The 25,218-nt window shown below is 48.2% G+C and overlaps 1 protein-coding gene across 1 annotated transcript in view; it reads left to right on the top strand.

Annotated features, from left to right (window-relative positions):
* The first annotated feature begins 1,295 nt into the window (after positions 1-1,295).
* Positions 1,296-25,218, top strand: part of LOC147098678 (cadherin-23-like) — a 54,030-nt gene continuing 30,107 nt past the window's right edge. The window contains exons 1-6 of the mRNA XM_085969992.1: positions 1,296-1,436; positions 4,736-4,841; positions 8,554-8,681; positions 18,949-19,021; positions 21,324-21,440; positions 24,914-25,113. Coding sequence (XP_085826118.1) covers positions 1,296-1,436; positions 4,736-4,841; positions 8,554-8,681; positions 18,949-19,021; positions 21,324-21,440; positions 24,914-25,113 — 765 coding nt within the window. The remainder of the gene's footprint in view (positions 1,437-4,735; positions 4,842-8,553; positions 8,682-18,948; positions 19,022-21,323; positions 21,441-24,913; positions 25,114-25,218) is intronic.

The raw sequence follows: 25,218 nt of genomic DNA, 5'->3' as shown, positions 1-25,218 counted from the left end.
GTATGTACCGTGATTGGGGAAGGCAGGAGATGTTTAATGCAGGGATGGGGAGATTGGGAGATGTTTGGTCCAGGGATGGGGAGATGTTTAGTCAAGTGGATGGGGAGATGTTTGGACCAGGGATGGGGAGATGTTTGGACTAGGAATGGGGAGATGTTTGGACCAGGGATGGTGAGATGTTTGGACCAGGGATGGTGAGATGTTTGGACCAGGGATGGTGAGATGTTTGGTCCAGGGATGTGGCAATGTTTGGTCCAGGAATGGGGAGATGTTTGGACCAGGGATGGAGAGATGTTTGGACCAGGGATGGTAAGATGTTTGGACCAGGGATGGTGAGATGTTTGGACCAGGGATGGTGAGATGTTTGGTCCAGGGATGGGGAAATGTTTGGACCAGGGATGGGGAGATGTTTGGTCCAGTGATGGGGAAATGTTTGGACCAGGGATGGGGAGATGTTTGGTCCAGGGATGGGGCAATGTTTGGTCCAGGGATGGGGAGATGTTTGGTCCAGGGATGAGGAGATGTTTCGTGCAGGGATGGGGAGATGTTTTGTGCAGGGATGGGGAGATGTTTGGACCAGGGATGGGGAGATGTTTGGACCAGGGATGGGGAGATGTTTGGACCAGGGATGGGGAGATGTTTGGACCAGGGATGGGGAGATGTTTGGTTTAGGGATGGGGAAATGTTTGGACCAGGGATGGGGAGATGTTTGGTCCAGGAACGGGGAAATGTTTGGACCAGGGACGGGGAGATGTTTGGTCCAGGGACGGGGAGATGTTTGGACCAGGGACGGGGAGATGTTTGGACCAGGGACGGGGAGATGTTTGGTGCAGGGATGGGGAGATGTTTGGTCCAGGGATGGGGAGATGTTTGGACCAGGGATGGGGAGATGTTTGGTCCAGGGATGGGGAGATGTTTGGTCCAGGGACGGGGAGATGTTTGGACCAGGGACGGGGAGATGTTTGGACCAGGGACGGGGAGATGTTTGGACCAGGGACGGGGAGATGTTTGGTCCAGGGACGGGGAGATGTTTGGTCCAGGGACGGGGAGATGTTTGGACCAGGGATGGGGAGATGTTTGGTCCAGGGATGGGGAGATGTTTGATCCAGGGATGGGGAGATGTTTGGTCCAGTGAAGGGGAAATGTTTGGACCAGGGATGGGGAGAGGTTTGGTCCAGTGATGGGGAAATGTTTGGACCAGGGATGGGGCAATGTTTGGTCCAGGGATGGGGAGATGTTTGGTCCAGGGATGGGGAGATGTTTTGTGCAGGGATGGGGAGACGTTTTGTGCCGGGATGGGGAAATGTTTGGACCAGGGATGGGGAGATGTTTGGACCAGGGATGGGGAGATGTTTGGACCAGGGATGGGGAGATGTTTGGTCCAGGGATGGGGAGATGTTTGGACCAGGGATGGGGAGATGTTTGGTCCAGGGATGGTAAGATGTTTGGACCAGGGATGGGGAGATGTTTGGACCATGGATGGGGAGATGTTTGGACCAGGGATGGGGAGATGTTTGGTCCAGGGATGGGGAGATGTTTGGTTCCATTGACCCTGCATGATGTAGACTGTTCTCCTGTGTGCTTTATAGGTGTGCCTCCACCTGTCCAGGTGTTTGTTGCCTAGGTCACCCCTGCCCCTTTTGGATGTGTTGTTGATGTATAATTAACACATCTATGATTTAGCAATAAATTACTAACAGCAGAAATCTTCCTCCATGGAATCTAAACCTCAACAGGTGCAAATATCTCCCCTTCCCTGCACCAATGGGAAGGGAATTTTGTTTGCTCCAATACAGTGCTCCCGACAGTCTTGAACTCCTATTGCTTGAGTTATGCCCTGTTGAGGATTAGATTCCATGGAGGAAGATTTCCGCTGTTAGCAATTTATTGCTAAATCGTAGACGTGTTAATTATACACCAACAACTCATCCAAAAGGGGCAGGGGCGACCTAGGCGACAAACACCTGGATAGGTGGAGGCACGCCTGTAAAGCACACAGGAGAACAGTCTACATCATGCAGGATCAATGGGATGTGAGCAGGGTTGTGCCCTCTGGCACTGCACCTAGATTGAAGTGACCTTAGTCCACCTTGGTAAGCAAGTAGTTCAGGTTGAGGGAATTTTGGAACGCAGTCTTGAAAAACCTTGATAATCTCCGAGTTAGGAATCTGATTAATCCATTCCTCCATCTACTCAAGAACATTGGTCTATCTGTGCAAAGGAACTTTGTATTGGGTACATAGAATGGTACAAAATGTACGACACTGAATAAATGGTTGGGAGAAGTGCTGGCCATTGAAGACTACAAGCTTATTACACACAAAGTAAGGGCAGGACCATCAATTAGAAGAGGATGCAAGGAAGAGCTAGCAGAGAAGAAGGACCCAGGATGAGGTCAGGAGAAGCAAGACCAAATCGAAGTTAAGAAGAGGCAACTGATCGGAACACAAACTGAAGGTTACAAACCATGGGACGGATAAGTAAGATGCTTTGGGGGAAAAATTTGGTTGCATTGCACCTCCCGTTAGCGCCTGCCCCCATTGCTGTCCCCGGCCTCCTTCAGCCCCCCCGCGGAGTGCCGGCTGCGCTCCGTGAGCCCGGCAATTCTCTTGAATGCCAGATGCCAGGCTCTTTTGCTGGAACTCCGATCCCTGGTGGCCCAGCTGGGCACCGGGACGCACTGCGCCAGGCCCCTCCTCTTTAAGAAGGGGAGGAAGGCCTGCAGTACCGCGGCACGACGTCACGCGCAGCAGCACATAGCGCCGCGATATTCCCTCACAGAACCCCAAGAGGGAGGCGGGGCGCTTCCAGTAGCGCTTCCTGTAGCGCCCCACTTCCCTCTTGGGGCGCTAACATTCAATTTCGGCTGCGGGGATGCTAATTTTTTCGGGGCGGGCGAAGTCAGCGCCCCAAAGGGGGCGCGACTCAATTTTCCCCCTTTATCTTTCTGTGGCACTGTGGAACGTATTGAGCCTTAATGCGATAGCTTTGGAAATTGCAATTTTTTTTCCCCCCTCAATGATAGAAGAACCAAAAGCATGTGGTATTCATAGGAAGGAGATTGGGACTCCTGGGGGTTACTTATCCAACCTGTGGCGCTGATGATGTTATTTGCAATAGTCATTGATTAAATATCCTTTACAGCACGACCCTCACTTCTCTCTGTCGACGATGCACACTCTAGCTGGAGCGGAAACTTGACCATATTTCAGAATCACAGCTGCACCTTTTTTCCGTCTCCCATTGGCTCTTTCAGTTGCCGTACCCCTGCCCTCTCGAACTGCACGACCCCCCCCCCCCTACCTCGGCCTCACCCCTGCCATCCTCAAAGACCTTCTTTTCAACTCTGTCTTCCAAGCCTTTCACCCCGCTCACTGTCCATATTTCTTCTCCGCACTGCAAAGGCATCAGACGTCTTTCTGTGGGTGAGAGGTGACATGAATCTGTCATTCATGAAAGAAAGACTTATGAAATAATACTGAGCGGCCTACGGGTGGCGCTGTCCAGGGAAAGTATAAATACTCGGGCACAGGCCCAGCTTGCACAGGATATTCTTAACAGGAACTAGTGAAGGACACAACTAGACCTCCATGTTGTAAAACAGTTGATTAAAGCTTTGATTAACGCTTAGACCAAGTGCCTAGTAGTTTTCTTGCATCAAGGAGCACGATAGAAATTTGGGATAAAAACCAGAAAATGCTGGAGACACTCAGCGGGTCCGGCAGCACCCGTGGAGAGAGAAACAAGAGTCAACGGGGTCTATTTTCCTAAAGCTGTTGGGAAGGAGGCGGGACTACAACTTTCGGGTTTTAGTCCCGCCTACATCGACGCTCAGCCAATCCACGTGATTTTCCCTTGATTGACCTTGTTAAGCCCGCCCAGCAGGCCAATTAAGGGCCACCCGGCAACAGGTGACGTCACAGACTCAAATTTCATCTGTCAAGAGGTCTTGACAGATGAAATATCAGTGTTTCACAGCTGTTTGAAGCTGTCAAACACTGACAGTCTGACTTCTAACCTGAGTCCTTCTACACAGACTCAGTTAGAACTGTCACCGGCAATGAAAGCTGAAGGCTGTCACTTTTGACAGCTCGCAGCCATTTTGCTTTCAATGCCGGCTGAGTGATGGACTCCCGAAACCTAGAGGAAGGAAGGCTGTTAAGGTAAGTACAGGTAATTTAAACTTCTTTACACACTTTAGACACACCAAAGACACTTACCTTTGCACTCATGCACCCATCACTCACCTGAACACCGACATCTCGACCCCTCCAAGTCCTTCAACCCGACGGCCCGACTCCTCTAACCTGGCGTGGTTTGGAGCCGTCGGGAATCCCACACGACACCCCTCAAAATAGGGATTAGGCTAAAAACTGCCTGTTAACTACCTGTCAACAGGCAGTTAATTGGCACTAATCCCTTCCCGCCTCGGGTCGGCGGGTCCCAGTGTGGGGCGGGTACTCGCCTCCCCTGAAACTTATGTGGAGGCGGGTTTTGGGCGGGATGGTGTCGGGACCCCCGAAATCGGGATTTCCCCCCCCCCCCCCACACGCCTGAAACCCCGCCTGCCGGCTCCAGGAAAATCTACCCCAACGTTTCAGATCAATTACCTTTCGTCAGATCTTTGGGTGCTTGTCTGTTTCCGCCGGTGCAAATGCAGCAGTGACTTCACTTCCATTGTGCCTCGTCAGCCACTGACACATTGTTCTCTCTTCTTTTGTTTTCTTTAACGCAGGCGATTGATGATGACTCACCTCCGAACAACCAGATCACTTACAGCATTTTCAACACCTCCATTCTGAGCAACCACTTCGATATCGGGGTATCAGAGGGCTACGGGGGTAAGACGTCGGTTTCTGCCTTAGGATCAATACCTGTCAGGATGGGGATATCGGAGATTAAGTGGGTCACCCTCCCACTTTCAGACTGCAACTCGGGAACCAATAGTTCCAGTAATACCTGTAGTTCTGCCGTGTAATGCAAATACTCTTAATATATTTCTTAAGGCTAAAGGGATATGGGGAGAAAGCAGGGACAGGGTACTGAGTTTGGATGATCAGCCATGATCTCATTGACTGGCGGAGCAGGCTCGAGGGGCCGAATGGCCTACTCCTGCTCCTATCTTCTATGTTTACTCAAAAGTACAAATGTGACACCACTTCATAAAAAGCAGCTCCCTTAGACTAAGAACTTGCATTTCTATAGCGCCTTTCACAACCTCAGGACATCCCAAACCGCTTTACAGCCAATGAAGTGTAGTCACTGTTGTAATGTAGAAAACACAGCAGCCAATTTGCGCACAGCAAGCTCCCACAAATGTGATAATGACCAAATAATCTGTTTTTAATGATGTTGGTTGAGAGATAAACGTTGGCCAGGACACCAGGGAGAACTCCCCTGCTCCTCTTCAAAGTACTGTTGTGGGATCTTTTACGTCCACCTGAGAGAGCAGACGGGGCCTCGGTTTACCGTCTCATCCGAAAGATGGCACCTCCGACAGTGCAGCACTCCCTCAGCACTGCACTGGAGAGTCAGCCTAGATTTTTTGTGCTCAAGGGACTTGAACCCGCGACCTTCTGACTCCGAGGCGAGAGAGTGCTGACATCTCCAATCGTAATCCGATAGAAATTCGGTCGAGCCGCATTTTCTGGGCCTCTGATTCTGGACCTGGGATCCTTCTTGCTGCTGACTGCAGCTGGTGAAGAGCGGACCAGATGTCTGCCTCCAGCTGCACGCCTATCATGCAGAATGGCCCAAAGAAAAGAAAATATTCACATTGAACAGTTTGCTTGAGTATTATCATAAATACAGTCACAGTGAAATAGAAGGGTCGTTATTCTTAAGTTTCCGCATCAGTGTAATTACACACGGTGATTAAAAATAACTCCCTGTTGTGCTGTTTAAGCCACAAACTGTGTGCCGACAGTGTAACCGCAAAAGCATGGCTTGCAGTGAGGGTGTTCTGCCTGTTAAAATTCTCACCATGCTGTAAAATATTTACGGTGAAGCCCAGTGAACAAGGCTTAGCCTAATCCCTCACCTGCTGCAATTACTCTGAAGGCGAGAATCCCAGGCTATGAAGTAAGTGGCCTCTTGGAAATTCCGCTGCAGTTTTTTCTGCCCTTCTCGCCTCCCACGGTATCCTTATGTCAAGTCCAGTCAGTGATTGAGAGGGAGGGAGGGAAGGAGGGCGGCTGAACGGCCCGCTCCCAATCAGCTCTGAAACCAGCCACAAGGAGTTGTGTAATGAGGACCCAGCGTGACTCTTCCTTGCGGAAAGGCAGCGCTGTTTAGATTGGAAGCGGAGGGGGATAAATCCGGTTGCTTAGCGCCTAGGAACTTAGCGCCCGAGCGCGGCGATTTGAGCGCCGCTCGCGAAATTGACAGTCGTTTTGCGGCGGCGCTAAACACTACCGCCACGATCTCCTGCGTCAGCCGGGCGTGTAACGCCCCGGACCGGATATTGAGTCGCGCCCCCTGCCTTAGCGCCTGCCGCTAGGATCGACAGGTAGAGGGAAACGTTTTCAAGCCGGGAAGGGGCTGGGGGAACGCTGTTTAAAGGCGGGCGCTTCCTGCCTTTTCTTGTCAGCAAAATTTTTGTTTTTAACGCTGTCCTAAGGAGTTTTGGCCCTCAGCACCACTTTTGAGGTTCCTAAGCGCCGAGCTCTTTCCCTGGGCCTATCCATTAGTGCTTCCAACACAATTGCTTTCGAGGTCTCTCCAGGCCGAGATTCAAGGCTGCAATGAGCAGGGTGTGGCTGGCCAGCAAGATGGCCCCTCCTCTTTAAGAACTGGACGGCACCAGTCTGTCTGGCTTCCATGGTAACGGACATCGCCTGAGCTTCGGTAGCGGTCTGAGGTAGCGCCTCGCTCTCCGACGTTAGCGCCTTAAGAGAGGTGTGTAGCGTCTGATTTAGCGCTCCAATCACCTCCAGGGGCGATAGAGGTGAATTTTGCAGTCGGAGGCGATAATTAGTGCCGGGCGCTAAACTTTGCACCCGGCCAATATTAGCGCCCCCAAAATGGGCGATACCCAATTTGTCCCCCTTAGTGTAGAGAGAATCACGTGCACCGATCGCAATATACCAAAAAAACCTGCATTGTTAAAAGAAGTGTTTACTTGTTAAAAGAACCTGGAATTAAAATAAGCCAAGCCAGTACTTTCAAAGTCCGCAGTGAAGGAAATAGATCCACCAACACTCAAAAGATTCAAAATGTATTCACTGTACCTCATACACGTAAATGCTTTCGCTAGAGGGCTGGATTTTTTTTTTAAACTTGCGTCTTATAATTCCTTCTTCTACAAACTTTTAAGATTGAATTTCGACAGTCACTGAGCCGCGGCATCCAGCCTCTTGACAGCAACTGATGCAAAGCACAGGGAGATCAGGAAAAGGAGCGAAAAATCTCTCTCCTGTTTATTCGGTGCACATTTTCTGTCCGTCAAGGTTGCTGTGTCACATCTACTAATGCGCAAAGTTCTTGCAGTTGACTGGCTCAAATTTTGTATTCCTAAATCAGCTACAAATCACAACTGATTGTCATTATAAAAGAATGTATCCTTCGACTTACGATAGCAAAATACTGCGGATGCTGGAAATCCGAAATAACAACAGAAAACACTGGAAAAACTCAGCAGGCCAGGCAACATCCGTGGAGAGAGAAACAGAGTTAACGTTTCAGGTCGATGACCTTTCGTCAGAACTGGAAAAAAACTGGAAAAGGGATAGATTTTAAAACAAGTGGGGGCTGGGAAAAGGGGGAGGGGATGAAAGGACAAAAGGGAAGGTCAGTGACAGGGTAGAAAGCAGGAGAGATTAAGAGACATTGAGAGACATTAAGAGATATTCAAGGAACAAAGGATGGCTCTGGATGAAGTGTGAATGGCCCTGGCAGAATGAAGGACAGCTGTCATGTGGGAGGGAAGGAAAAAGCCCAGATGAAAGTGTGGATTAAAAAAAGAGAAACTATATATTAAATATATATATGTGATAGGAGCCGAGGTTATGATCTGAAATTGTTGAACTCGATATTGAGTCCAGAGGGCTGTAAAGTGCCTAATCGAAAGATGAGGTGCTGTTCCTCGAGCTTACGCTGAGCTTCCGTGGAACAATGCAAGAGGCCGAGGACGGTGAGGTCTGAGTGGGAATGGGGCGGTGAATTAAAGTGACAGGCCGCCGGGAGCTCGGGGGTCCCCCTTACCGACTTCGACTCGATGCTCTTAATGGTAACCTGGAAATTCTTGTTCGTGACAGTTGTGGACAAATATTTAGTGTGCTCTTATGAAGGTCCTCTGTCCATTATTTTAACAGACATTTTAATTAATTAAAAATATCTCCCAAGTATAAATTCATGTCGCTGCGGATATATTTAGTCGTGAAGAAGGCTATTGATTGTCACAGCAGTGTAAAGAGATTAATTTGCTATCTATTGCTGGGAACGGTAAATTAAAATTGGAAAAGATAACCTGCTGTTGTGTTCGATTCTGTGGCTGGTGATGTTTATGAAGTATTGACCATCAATAATCTCCCTCAATGTCTTTCTCTCTCCTAGTTATTATCGTCACAAGGCCCATTGACTTTGAGCGGGTACCGGGAGGCTTTATCTACTTGACCATCATGGCAAAAGATGCTGGGACTCCTCCTCTGTACAGCACGGTCCCCGTTACTGTTGAAGTTTTTGTAAGTACATATTAATCTATGTCGTCAGCTCTTCTAGTATCTGTCGCAACCCAGGTTCATTCAGGGCCATTGTTCGAGGCTAGCGGCGGCCCCCTTATCTATAATGAAACCTGCCGTGGGATCTCGGTCAATACTTCTACACACAGATAAACTTTATGCTATTAAAGAAAAGACAGACTTGCATTTCTCCAGCGCCTTTCATGACCTCAGGACGTCCCAAAGTGCTTTACAGCCAATGAAGTACTTTAGAAGTGTGGTCACTGTTGTAATGTAGGAAACGCAGCAGCCAATTTGCGCACAGCAAGCTCCCACAAACAGCAATACGATAATGACCAGATAATCTGCTGATGTTGTTTTAGGGATAAGTATTGGCCAGGACACGGAGGAGAACGCCCCTGCTCTTCTTTGAACTAGTGCCGTGGGATCTTTTACCCCCAGCTGAGAGGGCAGACGGGGCCTCGGTTTAACGTCTCATCCGAAAGAAATAATGAAACAAGGCAGTGACCGTTGCTGGGTATCCGAGATGGCAGCCCCCTTTTTCACACAGCAAATTCACATGACAGATAATGAGATGAATGACCAGTTAATCTATCCTTGCTGGTGTTGGTTGAGGTTATAACGTTGACCAGGAGATGATGCAAACTCTCTGCTCTTCCAATAGTACCGTGGGATTTTGAACATTCCCCTGAAGCCGTCGAATCAGCAGACTAGGTTTAAAAGTCTCAGTCGGAGGACAGCACTGCCGACAGTGCAGCGCCCACTGGACACCATCCCTGGAATGTTAGATTATGAGTTGGGTACGGGAATGGTAGCATAGTGGTTATGTTACTGGTCTAGTAATCCAGAGATTCTGGACGGATGTGCTCGGAGTCATGAATTCAAATCTCACCACGGCAGCTAGGGAATTTAAATCTGGAATAAAAAGCTAGTGTCAGTAATGGTGACCATCAAACTACCAGATTGTAAAAACCCATCTGGTTCACTAATGTCCTTTAGGGAAGGAAATCTGCTGCCCTGACCCGGTCTGGCCGGTATGTGATTCCTGACCCACAGCAATGTGGTTGGCTCTTAACTGCCCTCTGAAATGGCCTAGCAAGGCACTCAGTTGCCAAGAAGGTAGCACATCTCGAGGGCAATTAGGGATGGGCAATAAATGCTGGCCTTGCCAGCGACGCCCACATTCCATGAATGAATTTTTTTTAAAGTCCAAACTCCTGGTATAAGTCTTGAACTCTCACACTTCTAACTCTGAGATGAGACTGTTAGCAAATGAGCAAGGTTACACTTCCCCACAGTGACGAGCTGCTCGTTCAAAAAACCAGAGGGGGGAGGGGAAAACCTCAAGCTAGTCGGGTGAGCGGAATTATTCACGAGGTGGCATCTGTGCCCCTTGACACAGGACTTTTGAGATCAACATGTCAACTCAGAGTGACTGGTTGTGAGAGACTTATTATTTTTAATTTTTGTAACTAAAGCATGGAACGAGCTTTGTAGATTTCTCATTAAGGTTTAATAAAGGGTTGTTGCACCATTCTTTGGGGCAGAGCTCGTAGCTCTCGTTGCTAAAGAGGCCTGGAAGCACTGCTCATGAGGAGCTCGCCTCGTCGCGGACTCTAACGTCAAAGATCCCATTCAGCCAGCTAACTGGAATCTAATCTAGAGACTGCCTGGCCTTTGGTCAGGACTTGGCTGCTTGTCAAAGTGGAATTCTAACTTAGCAACTTGTACTTTCAACTTATAAATTATTCTCCATTCTGTCTCTCCTGATCTTCATCTCCCCCCCGCCCCACCCATTCTTTTTTACGTCATTGGGTGGTTGATGCTGGAGTAACTGGTTTTAGCCGATAGCAAAATACTGCGGACGCTGGAAATCCAAAATAACAACAGAAAATGCTGGAAAAACTCAGCAGGCCAGGCAACATCTGTGGAGAGAGAAAACAGAGTCAACGTTTCAGGTCGAAACCCTTCGTCAGGACTGAGAGAAAACACAGGAAATGAAACAGATTAAAAGGCCAGTTTGGGGGCAGGGAAATGGGGATGAAAGAACAAAAGAGAAGTGAAGAGACATTAAGAGGTATTCAAAACCAGACGAGATGGTGATCGGACTAGTGGAGACAAAAGACAGCTCTAGATGAGGTGTGAAATGCGCTGGCAGAATGAGAGACAGCTGCCATGTGGGAGAGAGAAAAAGGGGGAAGGGCACAAAACAAAGGTGTGGATAAAAAAAAAATATATATAAAAATGTAATAGGGGCCGAGGTTATGATCTGAAGTTGTTGAACTCGATATTGAGTCCGGAAGGCTGTAAAGTGCCTAATCGGAAGATGAGGTGCTGTTCCTCGAGCTTACGCTGGGTTTCAGTGGAACAATGAAAGAGCCTGTGGTTTTTCAGTCCTGACGAAGGGTTTCGACCCGAAACGTTGACTCTATTTCTCTCTCCACGGATGTTGCCTGGCCTGCTGAGTTTATTTTCTGGTTTTAGCTGTGGATGGTACAGCTGGGTAGTCATGACTACTTTGCATAATTACTCGTTATGGCAACTTAACGGCTTATTGATTCTTAATTTGAAAGTTTTTTAAAAACGAAATATCTGCGATGAGAGTGTGAGATTAAGCGGGACGGCGGGAGTTGGCAAAATGAAACGTCTGCTGTCAGTTTTACACAGCCTGCACTGAAAATGAATCTTTCACCAGTTATTGGGGAAATTATTTTTTATTTACTCTGACTGGTTCTGCTTTTATTGTGGAAGAAAATTCTTTATCAGCTTACCTTCGGTAGACTTTGTTGCGTGATGTGTCATTTGCACCGTTGTTACTCTCTTGCCTTTATTAGCTGAGGCACAGAATATAAGAGCAGGGAGGTTATGCTTGAACTGTATAAAACACTAGTTAGGCCACAGCTAGAGTACTGCGTGCAGTTCTGGTCACCACACTACAGGAAGGATGTGATTGCACTAGAGAGGGTGCAGAGGAGATTTACGAGGATGTTGCCAGGACTGGAGAATTTTAGCTATGAGGAAAGACTGGATAGGCTGGGGTTGTTTTCTTTGGAACAGAGAAGGCTTAATTGAGGTGTATAAAATTATGAGGGGCCTGGATAGAGTGGATAGGAAGGACCTCTTTCCCTTAGCAGAGGTCGATAACCAGCAGGCATAGATTTAATGTAAGTGGTAGAAGGATTAGAGAGGCATGTACAGCCTGGAGAGGTACCACCAACGCTGCCTCCGCAAGATCCTGCAAATCCATTGGCAGGATAGACGCACCAACGTCGGTGTTCTTGCTCAGGCCAACATCCCCAGCATCGAAGCTCTGACCACGGCCACATCGTCCGCACGCCAGGCATGGTGGTGGGGTTGAGAATAAAGTGCATCCCTCCCTCTCTTCATCCCACCACATAAATACTGTGTCTACAAGAGCAGGTCAGAGGCTGGGTATTCTGCGGCGAGTGTCTCACCTCCTGACTCCCCATCTACAAGGCACAAGTCAGGAGTGTGATGGAATACTCTCCACTTGCCTGGATGAGTGCAGCTCCAAACAACACTCAAGAAGCTCGACACCACCCAGGACAAAGCAGCCCGCTTGATTGGCACCCCATCCACCACCTTAAACATTCACTCCCTTCACCACCGGCGCACCGTGGCTGCAGTGTGTACCATCTACAAGATGCACTGCAGCAACTCGCCAAGGCTTCTTCGGCAGCACCTCCCAAACCCGCAACCTCTTCCATCTAGAAAGACAAGGGCAGCAGGCGCATGGGAACACCACCAGCTCCAAGTCACACCCCATCCTGACTATCGCCGATCCTTCATCGTCGCTGGGTCAAAATCCTGGAACTCCCTCCCTAACAGCACTGTGGGAGTACCTTCACCACACGGACTGCAGCGGTTCAAGAAGGCAGTTCACCACCACCTTCTCAAGGGCAATTAGGGATGGGCAATAAATGTTGGCCTTGCCAGCGACGCCCACATCCCATAAAAACAAATTTTTAAAAAACTGTCGGCCAACCCTTTAGCTGTCTAGACCCTACACTCTGGAATTCCCTTCCTACACCCCTTTGCCTCTCCACCTCCCTCTTCTCTTTTAAGATCCTTCTTAAAATCCACCCTTCTTTGGCTTGGCGTCCATTTTTTTGTCTGACTACGCTTCTCTCAAGCGCCTTTGGGTTTTTCTCTACGTTAAAGGTGCTATATAAATGTAAGTTGTGGTGTTGTAGATTTTTTTTCTTCTTCTTAGGCAGTCCCTCGGAACCGAGGATGACTTGCTTCCACATTAAAAATGAGTTCTCAGGTGACTGATGAGTCCAATGCGGGACCTACAGTCTCTGTCACAGGTGGGGCAGACGGTGGTTGAAGGGGCGGGTGGGTGGGGTGCTTGGGTTGACGTGCGCTCCTTGCGCTGCCTGCGCTTGGCTTCCGCTTGCTCCCAGCGAAGAGACGCGAGGTGATCGGCGCCTTCCCGGATGCTTCTCCTCCACTTTGTGCGGTCTCGGGCCAGGGATTCCCAGGTGTCGGTGGGGATGTTACACTTTTTCAAGGAGGCTTTGAGGGTGTCCTTGAAGCGTTTCCTCTGCCCACCTGGGGCCCTCTTGCCGTGTCGGAGCTCCGAGTAGAGCGCTTGTTTCGGGAGTCTCGTATCGGGCATGCGGACGAGGTGACCCATCCATCGGAGCAGATTGAGCGTGGTCAGAGCTTCGATGCTGGGGATGTTGGCCTGAGCGAGAACACTGACATTGTTGTGCCTATCCTGCCAATGGATTTGCAGGATCTTGTGGAGGCAGCGTTGGTGGTACCTCTCCAGTACCTCTGGAGACGTTGTAGATTTATATACGAGTTAACTCCCAATATATTATCAAATAAAATCACATTCAGGACATAGTGTGGCTCTCAGCTGCTCAAGTCTTGACTGTCTTATTTGGAGCAGAGGAGCTCCTTAGCCGTGCATCCTGCGGTCACGCAAGTATCAAATCTGTATAACTCTGTGTCTGAAGACTCGAGTCCGAATCTTGTCAGAAATAGTATTTTGTCACTGCAGCTTCTGCAGATCATTAATCAGTTCATGGTTACTCAGTCCAGCTGTCAGCTGAGGAAAGACATGGATTAGCCCTTCAAGTTCCATTTGCTATTATTTTCCGACTGAAAAAAGCCTCAGAAAATAAGTACTGGAGAAGCTCTGTGTTTTGGAATACTAATTGGAATCTTTTGCTCGTGACGTTGAAACTGCCAAGTGTTCAAAGCTCCACCGCTGGGCAGCAGAGGTGTTGTCCTCTTGGTGTATGCCTGGGACATAAAAATGGAAAATTTATCCTCGAACAGCCCAGGGTCATAGAATCATAGAATGGTTACAGCACAGAAGGAGGCCATTCGGCCCGTCGAGCCCGTGCCGGCTCTCTGCAAGAGCACTTCAGCTAGTCTCACTCCCCCGCCCTTTCCCCGTAACCCTGCAAATGTTTTTCCTTCAGGTACTTATCCAACTCCCTTTTGAAAGCCACGATTGAATCTGCCTCCACCACCCTTTCAGGCAGTGCATTCCAGATCCTAACCACTCGCTGCGTAAAGAAGTTTTTCCTCAAGTCGCCTTTGGTTCTTCTGCCCTTACCCTTCTGGTTCACGACCCTTCCGCCAATGGGGACAGTTTCTCTCTATCTACACTGTCATGATTTTGAACACCTCTGTCAAATCTCCTCTCAACCTTTTCTGTTCTAAGGAGAACAACCCCAGCTTCTCCAGCCTAGCCACATAACTGAAGCCCCTCATCCCTGGAACCATTCTTGTAAATCTTTTAAGAAACCTTTGGAGGCTGTGAAGAAGGGAGTCCAGGGATGGCTGCGCCAAGTTGGACTCAATGGCTTTCCTCATTCAATATCTATCTTGAGCGTGAGGTTATTGTTGCTGAACTTTCTCTGATCCTCCAACAAACTTGACGACTGAACTATCAAACTCGTGGGGCTTTTCCGCCAGTCTGTGTTTAATCACACTAAAGTCGGCCAGCCTGTCAACTGATCTGTTTCAACGATTAGCAGATCCTGGGGATGGCTCCTTGTTTTGTTCAATTTGCTTTAAACATTTAAGTTAAAGGGAATTGACTGCAAAACCTTTGAAATAAAGTTTACTTGGCGTTGTTGATTACAAAAATGTACAGATTGAAGTGGTGAGCACTGCACTGGAAATGCAACAATACAAAACTGAGAAGATTGTGCCTGATTAATTTCACTCATTTGGACAGGTGGCTTATCTCGGTGATGGGGAGGCTGCAGGATGTTGTGTGCATTTGTTTTTTAATTTACTTGATTTCCTGTGGTGTTGCACATAAAAAGAAAGACCTGCATTTCTGTAGTGCCTTTCACAACCTCAGTGTGTCCCAAACCGCTTTACAGCCAACCATTTTTGTTTGATAAGGCTCCTGTGCAGCGCCTTGGGATATTTTACTGTTAAAGGCGCTGTATAAATACAAGTCATTGTTGATTTTGAAGTGTTGTAATGTAGGAAACACGGCAGCTAATTGGCCCACAGTAAGATCCCACGTACAGTAATGTGACAAAGACCAGACAATCTATTTTAGTGATGTTGATTGAGGGATAAAATATTGGCCCCAGGACACCGGGGAGAACTCCCCTGATCTATTGAGTCCCCCTGAGAGGGCCGACGGGGCCTCGGTTTAAGGTCTCATCCGAGAGACGGCACTGCCGACAGTGCAGCACTCCCTCAGTACTGCATTGGAGTGTCAGCCTGGATTTTTGTGCTCAAGTCCCTGGAGTGGGGCTTCTGACTCCGAGGCACGTGCGCTACCATCTCAGCCCCGGCAGATGCTTCAAGAATGTGTGACCTTCAGGTCAAGTGGGGTAAGGGGGATAATTGGATCAGGGCACACCGATATAATTCAGTCCCTATTTTAAAGTCATCAATTCTGTCCTTGTTTTTATATTTCCATAATAAATTCCTATGTCCACAGTTATAGTGGAACGTGCTTCTGTAAACTTACACCTTTCAGTGATGGCATTGCTGAAAGTGAACACGGATCTTTAATATATTGTACAGGCTGTTGAGAAGTGCTGGAGAAGAATTCCTCTGTGGGGTTTTTTTTATTCGTTCTGGGATGTGGGCATCCCGGCAAGACCAGCATTAACTGCCCATTCCTAATGGCCCTTGAGAAGGTGGTGGTGAGCCGCCGCCTTGAACCGCTGCAGTCCGTGTGGTGAAGGTGCTCCCACAGTGCTGTTAGGAAGGGAGTTCCAGGATTTTGACCCAGCGACGATGAAGGAACGGCCCGATATATTTCCAATTCGGGATGGTGTGTGACTTGGAGGGGAACTTGGAGGTGGTGGTGTTCCCATGCGTCTGCTGCCCTTGTCCTTCAAGGTGGAAGAGGTCGTGGGTTTGGGAGGTGCTGCCGAAGAAGCCTTGGCGAGTTGCTGCAGTGCATCTTGTAGAAGGTACACACTGTAGCTACGGTGCGCCGGTGGTGGAGGGAGTGAATGTTTAAGGTGGTGGATGGGGTGTCAATCAAGTGGGCTACTTTGTCCTGGATGGTGTCGAGCTTCTTGAGTGTTGTTGGAGCTGCACTCATCCAGGCAAGTGGAGAGTATTCCATCACACTCCTGACTTGTGCCTTGTAGATGGTGGAATGCTTAACAAAATAATAAACTTGTTTATAGGGCGGCGCGGTGGCATAGTGGTTAGCACTGTTGCCTCACAGCACCAGAGACCCGGGTTCGAATCCGGCCTCGGGCGACTGTCTGTGTGGAGTTTGCACATTCTCCCCGTGTCTGCGTGGGTTTTCTCCGGGTGCTCCGGTTTCCTCCCACAGTCCAAAGATGTGCGGGTTAGGTTGATTGGCTATGATAAATTGACCCTTAGTGTTAGGGGGATTAAATACGTGGGGTTACAGGGATAGGGTGGGATATGTGTTGGTGCAGGGGTTACGGGGATCGGGTGGGATATGTGTCGGTGCAGGCTCGATGGGCCGAAATGGCCTCTATCTGCACTGTGGGGTTTCTGTGATTTTCTGTGAGAAGGGGCTTACGTTTTTCTTATCGATGAAATCTTCCTCAACTGTGAATACATTTCAGCAGAAGAGTAACTCCAACTGGTATCTGCCAAATATTTGGCAAATCAGAAATGGCTGATCATTCTATGTTGAAGTGCAGACACATCAATTTCACTCTCTAACAGCCCATGAAATAACACATTGTACTGTTTAATTGTCAGCAGCTTTCAGATCAAGCTATCTAAATCTCAAGCTGTTAATTGGGAAAGTATATTTGTGGCATCTCACACTGATGAAGAAATAGAGGGTGTTTGAACAAATAATTGCAGGTTAAGAATCACTTAAAGTAATTTTTTTTCTTTGGTTGGGATAGTTACGAGCTGAGCTTTTTCTCCAAGGGGATCATTACTGTCATATGCTAGAGACTCTGGGGTTGAATTTTTATGAATGCAGACCTTTGTGCGACGGCAGCGTGTTTCTGGAATTCTGCCGCTGAGGATCCGAACGAATATCCAAGCTGTTTGGCACCCCTGAGGCAAACTCTTCTCCAGCCTGAAGAAAACAAAGACTTGCATTTCTATAGCGCCTTTCGCAACCTCGGGACGCCCCAAAGCGCTTTGCAGCCAATGAAGTACTTTTTGAAGCGTAGTCACTGTTGTAGGAAACACGGCAGCCAATTTGCGCACAGCAAGCTCCTGCAAACAGCAATGAGATAAATGACCAGATAATCTGTGTTTTTTTTTAAGTGATGTTGGTGGAGGGATAAATATTGGCCAGGACTTCAAGAAGAACGCCCCTGTTCTTCTTCGAATGGTGTTTTGGGATCGTTCACGTCCACCTCGGTTTAATGCCTCTTCTGAAAGACGGCTCCTCCGGCAGTGCAGCACTCCCTCAGTAGTGCAGCCCTCGCTCAGTACTGCCACAAAGTGTCAGATTCCATCTATAATTATTTATTAATCTCTATCCCTATATTAAATGTATTTCGGGATTTCAGTCAGGTTTGAAATGCCAAAATGGCAAACTTACCCTTGGCGCCTGATCACGTCTATCAGAAATTGCCCAGAACGTTTCACGTACAATGAATTACTCAGAAGCAAAGTCACCATTGTTATGTTTTTGCAAAGCCCCACAAATGACAGTGGGATGAGTGTCTAGTTAATCTGTTGTTGGTTGCAGGCGAAATGTTGGCCAGAACACTGGTCGAGCTCCTGCTTTTCTTTGAATAGTACAATGGGATGTTTAGGCAAATAAGACCCAAACTGTGTCAGCCGTGGCTCAGTGGGCAGCACCCTCACCTCGGAGTCAGAAGGTTGTGGGTTCAAGTCCCACCCCAGAGACTTGAGCAGAAAAAATCTAGGCTGACACTCCAGTGCAGTGCTGAGGGAGTGCTGCACTGTCAGAGGTGTCATATTTCGGATGAGACGTTAAACCGAGGCCCCGTCTGCCCTCTCGGGTGGACATAAAAGATCCCATGACATTATTTCGAAGAAGAGCAGGGGAGTTCTCCCTGGCGTCCTGGCCAATATTTATCCCTCAATCAACATAACAAAAACAGATTATCTGGTCATTATCTCATTGCTGTTTGTGGGAGCTTGCTGTGCGCAAATTGGCTGCCGCATTTCCTACATTACAACAGTGACTACACTTCAAAAAAAGTACTGCATTGGCTGTAAAGCACTTTAGGACATCTGGAGGTCGTGAAAGGCGCTATATAAATGTAAGTCTTACTTTCTGTTTATTACCCAGGAACCAATCAATAACCTGACATTCGCTGATTCTGAGGTTACCTCTCAAACTTGTTTCCGTACACTTTTAGCGGAGATGCAAACCCTTCGACAACTTCCGCATCCCAATGCCCCCCCACCCCCCCACATAAGTGAGCAATGCCACGTGAGATCTGCTAATTCAAAAAAAAAAATGATCTCTTCTCAAAGTTCACAGGCAGCTTCCAGGATTCTCAAACTGGTACATTATTCATTCCAGGTTAGACAGTTCTCATAGCATTATGGTAACTCCTCCTCCGAATAGCATTACCTGATTCTGTGTCTCATTGCAATGAAGGACCAGTGCTATACACTAAGGGAATCAGGGGATATGAGGATAGTGCAGGAAAGTGGAGTTGAGGTTGAAGATCAGCCATGATCTTATTGAATGGCGGAGCAGGCTCGAGGGGCCGAACGGTCGAATCCCGCTCCTAATTCTGATGTTCTTATGTATACTATGGATGTGATGTCAGATGAAGCTTTAAACTGTTGTGTAATTCATTCATATCTATCTGTCTTGCAGGATGAAAATGATAACTCTCCCACTTTCAGCCAGTCTTCCTATATTATAGCCGTCTCCGAAAATATCATAGCAGGTGAGGGTGGCGAAGTATTGGGTATTCTGGATTCCATTGATTCTCTGGAAGCTACTAGCATCATCATCGGGAATAGTGCCTAGCTGTGAGTGAGTTAAGGGCTGCAGTCTGATAGAGTGGTTCACACATAGCTGTAGAAGGAAGTGCATTCAGTGTAAATTCAGAATTAGGAAGGCACTGAATTACACAATATTTACAGCACAGAAACAGGCCATTCGGCCCAACTGGTCTGTGTTTATGCTTCACCCAGCTCCTCCCACCCAATTTCATCTCATCCTATCCTTCTATTCCTTCCTCCCTCATGTGATTATCTAGCTTCCCCTTAAATTCATCTACGCTATTTGCCTCAACCACTCCCTGTGGTAGCGAGTTCCACATTCTTACCACTCTCTGGGTAAAGAAGTTTCTCCTGAACTATTTAGTGGATTTATTAGTGACTATCTTATATTGATGTCCCCTAGTTTTGGACTCCCCCCACACATGGAAACATCTTCTCTGTGTCTACCCTATCAAAACCCTTGATCATTTTAAAGACCTCTGCTAGGTCAACCCTCAGCCTTTTCTTTTCTTAGAGAAAAGAGCCCGAGCCTGTTCAGTCTTGCCTGATGGCTATAACCTCTTCGTTCTGGTATCATCATTGTAACTCCTTTTTGCCACTTCTCCAGTTCTTCTATGCCCTTTTTGTAATGTGCAGACCAGAGCTGTGCACGTGGAATGCATTTTCCTCTGCGGTAAAAGAAAGGAAGAATGATTTTGAAGCGTATTCGCTGTTATGTAGGCTAATGTGACAGCTAATTAACCCACAGCAAGGTCTCAAATAGCAAATGAGATGACTGACCAGTTAATCCACTGTTGCTAGTGTTGGTTGAGAAAGGAATATTCGCCAAGCGCTCCCCTGCCATGGATTTTTAAAAAATATATCCAGGCGGATGGGGCCTTGGTTTGAAAGATGGCTCCTCTGACAATGTTGCAGGCTCTCAGTACTGCACTGAAGTGTTAGCCTAGATTATGATGCTCAAGTCCTGGAGAGGCTGCTTGAACCCACCACATTTCTGACTGAAGCAAGAGTTGTACCAACTGACCCAAGTTGATGCTTGAATCCCACCAGCTCCTTCTCCTTTGGCCCTTCCACAAAGGATGCCTGCATTGTGCGGGTGTACTTGCATTCAGGATGATGACCTGGAGGTCGAAATTGCTGGTTGCCAAACATCAATCAATTGCAGAGCGATTGATCACCTTACATGGAATGTACAGCACAGAAACAGGCCGTTCGGCCCAACTGGTCCATGCTCCACATCAGCCTCTTCCCACCCCTCTCTCACCCTATCAGCAGATCCTTCCATTCCTTTCTCTTCATGTACTCAACAAGCCTTCCCTTAAATGCGTCTATGCTATTTGCCTCAATCACACCATGTGGTAGCGAATTAGGAAAGCCGCCACATTGAAATGGGTCATTTTGCTTAAAACTTCTGCGACCTTTGGCCTCATCAATCCATCCTGTACTCTCCCCACCGCGCACCCCAAAGGAGTGACGTAATGAACTCACTACGCACTTGGTTTGAGCGTAAAGCAAGGCTTTAATCAACTTGTTTCAGAACATGGAGGTCTATTGTACTTCACTAGTTCCTTGTCTTACAAAATGTCCCTGGCAAGCTGGGGCCCACGCCCGAGTATTTATACTCCTTGGACGGCGCCACCAGCTGGCCGTCCAGCGTTATTTCACGAGTAGTTTCTTGACGAATGATGAGATTTATAACAAGGAGCACAAGATGTCACGTCAAAATTTCTGCATTTCCTCTCCCCGCCCCCACCTCCCCGCCCCTCCCCAAGGAGCCATTCCCGGGGAATGCCCATCTCCTTTATGAAAATTCTTCCAGTCCCAATGATTTGGGACAGGGTTAGGGCTGAGGCAAAACTGGTAGCTTGAAGTCCCTCCCCAACCACACATCCAGCAGAGGACCTGTTCCCCATGAACTTTAGGCCCTCTGTCTGTGTGGAGTGTTAACTTTGAGGAGAAAAAAGCTTTTCAAGACATTGGAGAATGAAGGTAAAGAACGGCACGTTTGCAGTGCAGCTTCACTTGGTGGAGTAAAACCAATCCTGCTTACCATAGGTGCCTGATCATTTTACAGAGTACTTTTTTCCCTTATTGGCCCTGGTTTTTATGTGGGGGCTGGTGGGAGGTCGGGGGAGAGAAGAAGTGTTTCGCCATGCTGTGGGGCAGGCTTGACGGACCAGCTTGTCTTTTCCTGCCCGTCATTTCCGTATGTCCGTGTGATCCCGGTCTGTTTCTCTATCACAGGAGCCACGGTATTGTTTGTAACGGCAACTGATTCGGACCAATCTCGGGAGTACGGTCAGGAGTCAATAATCTATTCGCTGGAGGGGTCGTCGCAGTTCCGAATCAACACCCGCTCAGGTAGACTGTCACGTTCCCAACTTAATGGTAAACCAAAGTACAGGAAACTCTTATTTATCTGGCACCGACAGGACAGACGCGGTGCCGGTTGATCAAAAAGTCCGGATTACAGAGAGGTATACTTACCAAGGTACGAGAGCCCCATACACGGCCACAGGTGCAGGAGCCCCGGTTACACGGCCACTAATATATAGTAAAAGTTACCTGAACCTACTCCTGAATTTTGCCGGATAAAAGAGAGTTTCCTGTGTTTGTGAATTGGATTTAGCCAAAAATCTTTTTTTTTAAAATTTGTTTATGGGATGTGGGCGTCGCTGGCAAGGGCAGCATTTATTGCCCATCCCTAATTGCCCCTTGAGAAGGTGGCGGTGATCCGCCTTCCTGATCCGCTGCAGTCCGTGTGGTGAAGGTGCTCCCACAGTGCTGTTAGGGAGGGAGTTCCAGGATTTTGACCCAGCGATGACGAAGGAACGGCCGATATATTTCCAAGTCAGGATGGTGTGTGACTTGGAGGGGAACTTGGAGGTGGTGGTGTTCCCATGCGCCTGCTGCCCTTGTCCTTCTAGGTGGAAGAGGTCGCGGGTTTGGGGGCTGCTGCCGAAGAAGCCTTGGTGAGTTGCTGCAGTGCATCTTGCAGATGAATCTGAAGAATGGAAACCTTCCTGGGTCACCAGAGGAAGCAGTCACGGAACCTTATTTATCTCATTGTAAAGGGCCTCGTTCCATCTCTCCTTTGCTTGGTCACAGAACCCCCTCATGGTCCATTTTTTGAAGCATTCTTGATTGCATTGGTGGTAATCCTGCGATTCCACTGCCAACAGCCAACCCCATTGAAAATACGGCACTTCCCTTCCACCCTAAAGAAAGCCTTTCTGTGTTGATATCGAGCGGTGGGCCGTCCTGTCGCATGTTGAGGGCCAGCATGCTGGATGCAGGTGGATAGAGCAGAGTGTAGCTGCGTCTTCCCACCTGCCTGAATCCTGGCTTTGTTTCCCAAGGCAGGCTGCAGGGCTGCGACTGATAGAATAAGTTATCATAGAATCATCGAAGTTTACCACACAGAACGAGGCCATTCGGCCCATCGTGTCTGTGGCGGCCGACAAAGAGCTCTCCAGCCTAATCCCACTTTCCAGCTCTTGGTCCGTAGCCCTGTAGGTTACGGCACTTCAAGTGCATATCCAAATACTTTTTAAATGTGATGAGGGTTTCTGCTTCTACCACCCTTTCCGGCAGTGAGCTCCAGACCCCCCCCCCCACCTGCCCACCCTCTGGGTGAAAAAAGTTCTCCACAGATCCCCTCTAAACCTCCGACCAATTACTTTAAATCTGTGCCCACTGGTTATTGACCCTTCTGCTAAGGGAAATAGGTCCTTCCTATCCACTCTATCTAGGCCCCTCATAATTTTATACACCTCAATTAAGTCTCTCCTCAGCCTCCTCTGTTCCAAAGAAAACAACCCCAGCCTGACGTAAGAAAACTACTAGGCACTTGGTCTAAGTATTAAACAAAGCTTTAATCAACAGTTTTTCAACATGGAGATCTAGTTGTGTCCTTCACTAGTTCCTGTTAAAGAATGTCCTGAGCAAGCTGGGCCCATGCCTGAGTATTTATACTCTCCCTGGACAGCGCCACCAGCAGGCCGCCCAGTATCATTTCATAAGTCATTTCCACATGAATGACAAGATTCATGTCACAGCCTATCCAATCTTTCCTCCTAGCTAAAATTCCCCAGTCCTGGCAACATCCTCGTAAATCTCCTCTGCACCCTCTCTAGTGCAAATCGTACAATGAGCGCACCACTCCAGCTGTCCTGGGCGGAGAGCAGCTGGAGGTGAACTTAGAGGTGCCGCGAAGCAGTTTTAGGAATTAAATCTTGCAGGGATTGAGAAGGCAATGTGCCGTCAGGAAAAAACCACGGTTCCTTTCAGTGATTCCAGGACCATTCATTTTGCCCAGTGAAGAACAATGGGATTTCTTTCCCAATCTATCTACACATCCGAACAAAGGGTTATATTAAAAGGAAAGTTTTGCCATCCAGTGTGCATCCATCACACTTCCTAATGTCAGAAATATTTAGACATTTATATAAAAAAAAAGACAGTCACATTCTGCTGGTTTCTTGTGACATGGAGCCTGGGAATCTGCAAAGTTCCCTCAGCAACAGCAGTGTGTCCTTAATTGGCCTCAGGATGTGCCTATTTACAGCAATTAAACTCCGTTTGAAAGATCAGGTTACACAAAGCCGCGCCTTAGCGGCACGTTAACGCGTTGTGCGTTGCACGGCATGATGCTCCTGTTGGTATAAAAACACAACAACAGGAGGAGGCCGTTCAGCCCCTCTAGCCTGCTCCACCATTCATAGAAAACATAGAACATAGAAAAATAGGAGCAGGATTCGGCCATTTGGCCTTTGGCCCTTCGAGCCTGCTCCGTCATTCAATATGATCATGGCTGATCCTCTATCTCAATACCATATTCCCGCTCTCTCCCCATACCCCTTTTGTGTCTAGAAATCTATCGATCTCCTCCTTAAATATATTCAGTGACTTGGCCTCCACAGCCTTCTGTGGTAGAGAATTCCACAGATTCCCCACCCTCTGAGTGAAGAAATTTCTCCTCATCTCAGTCCTAAATGTCCTACCCTGTATCCTGAGACTGTGACCCTTCCCTGCATCCAGGCTGTCTAGCCCTGTCAGAATTTTACACGTTTCAATGAGATCCCCTCTCATTCTTCTAAACTCTAGTAAATACAGGCCTAGTCCACCCAATCTCTCCTCATACGACAGTCCTGCCATCCCAGGAATCAGTCTGGTGAACCTTCGCTGCACTCCCTCTATGGCAAGTATTCAATTAGATTGCGGCTGATCTGTATCTTAAAAAGAAAGACTTGCATTTCTATAGCACCTTTCGCGACCACGGGACGTCTCAAAGCGCTTTACAGCCAATGAAGTACTTTTGAAGTGTAGTCACTGTTGTAATGTAGGAAACGCGGCAGCCAATTTGAGCACAGCAAGCTCCCACAAACAGCAATGTGATAATGACCGGATAATCTGTTTTTGTGATGTTGTTTGAGGGATAAATATTGGCAAGGACACCGGGGATAACTCCCCTGCTCTTCTTCAAAATAGTGGCCGCGGGATCTTTTACGTCCACCTGAGAGAGCAGATGCGGCCTCGGTTTAACGTCTCATCCAAAAGACAGAACCTCCGACAGTGCAGCGCTCCCTCAGTACTGCATTGGGAGCATCAGCCTAGCTTTATGTGTTCAAATCCCTGGAGTGGGACTTGGACCCACAACCTTCTGACTCAGAGGCGAGTGTGCTACCCACTGAGCCACGGCTAATCCCATCTCCCCGCCTTGGTTCCGTAACCCTTTTCCCAAAAGACGTTTTTTTTAGTTCCTCTCGTCATCAGTGTATTGAGTGGTTTACTCCGAATGCAAAAATTGTAATATTCTGCACATTTTCTTGCAGGCGAAATAACGACTACATCCCTGCTGGACAGAGAAACTAAATTTGAATATATCCTGATCGTCCGAGCTGTGGATGGCGGAGTAGCGAACAATCAGAAGACGGGGATAGCCACTGTGAGTGATATGGCGATATCTACCTACCTGCCGGTGACGGGCATGTCGCCGCCAATAGAACTCTGCTTTTCAACTGGGTTAAGGGCCGTGAGGCAGCAGCAGCCCCTCGTGCACGGATCTCGTGCAGCTGGCAGCAATCTCAGAGTCAACTAAGGCTCGCGGTCAGGAAGGCGGGTTTCTCTGACGGAGCCT

Source organism: Somniosus microcephalus, chromosome 29 (assembly GCF_052327205.1).
Source record: "Somniosus microcephalus isolate GS21.2 chromosome 29, FLI_Smic_1.0, whole genome shotgun sequence".
Taxonomy (NCBI): Eukaryota; Metazoa; Chordata; class Chondrichthyes; order Squaliformes; family Somniosidae; genus Somniosus; species Somniosus microcephalus.
The sequence above is the reverse complement of the archived record's forward strand: the minus strand, read 5'-3'. Positions and strand labels throughout refer to the sequence as shown.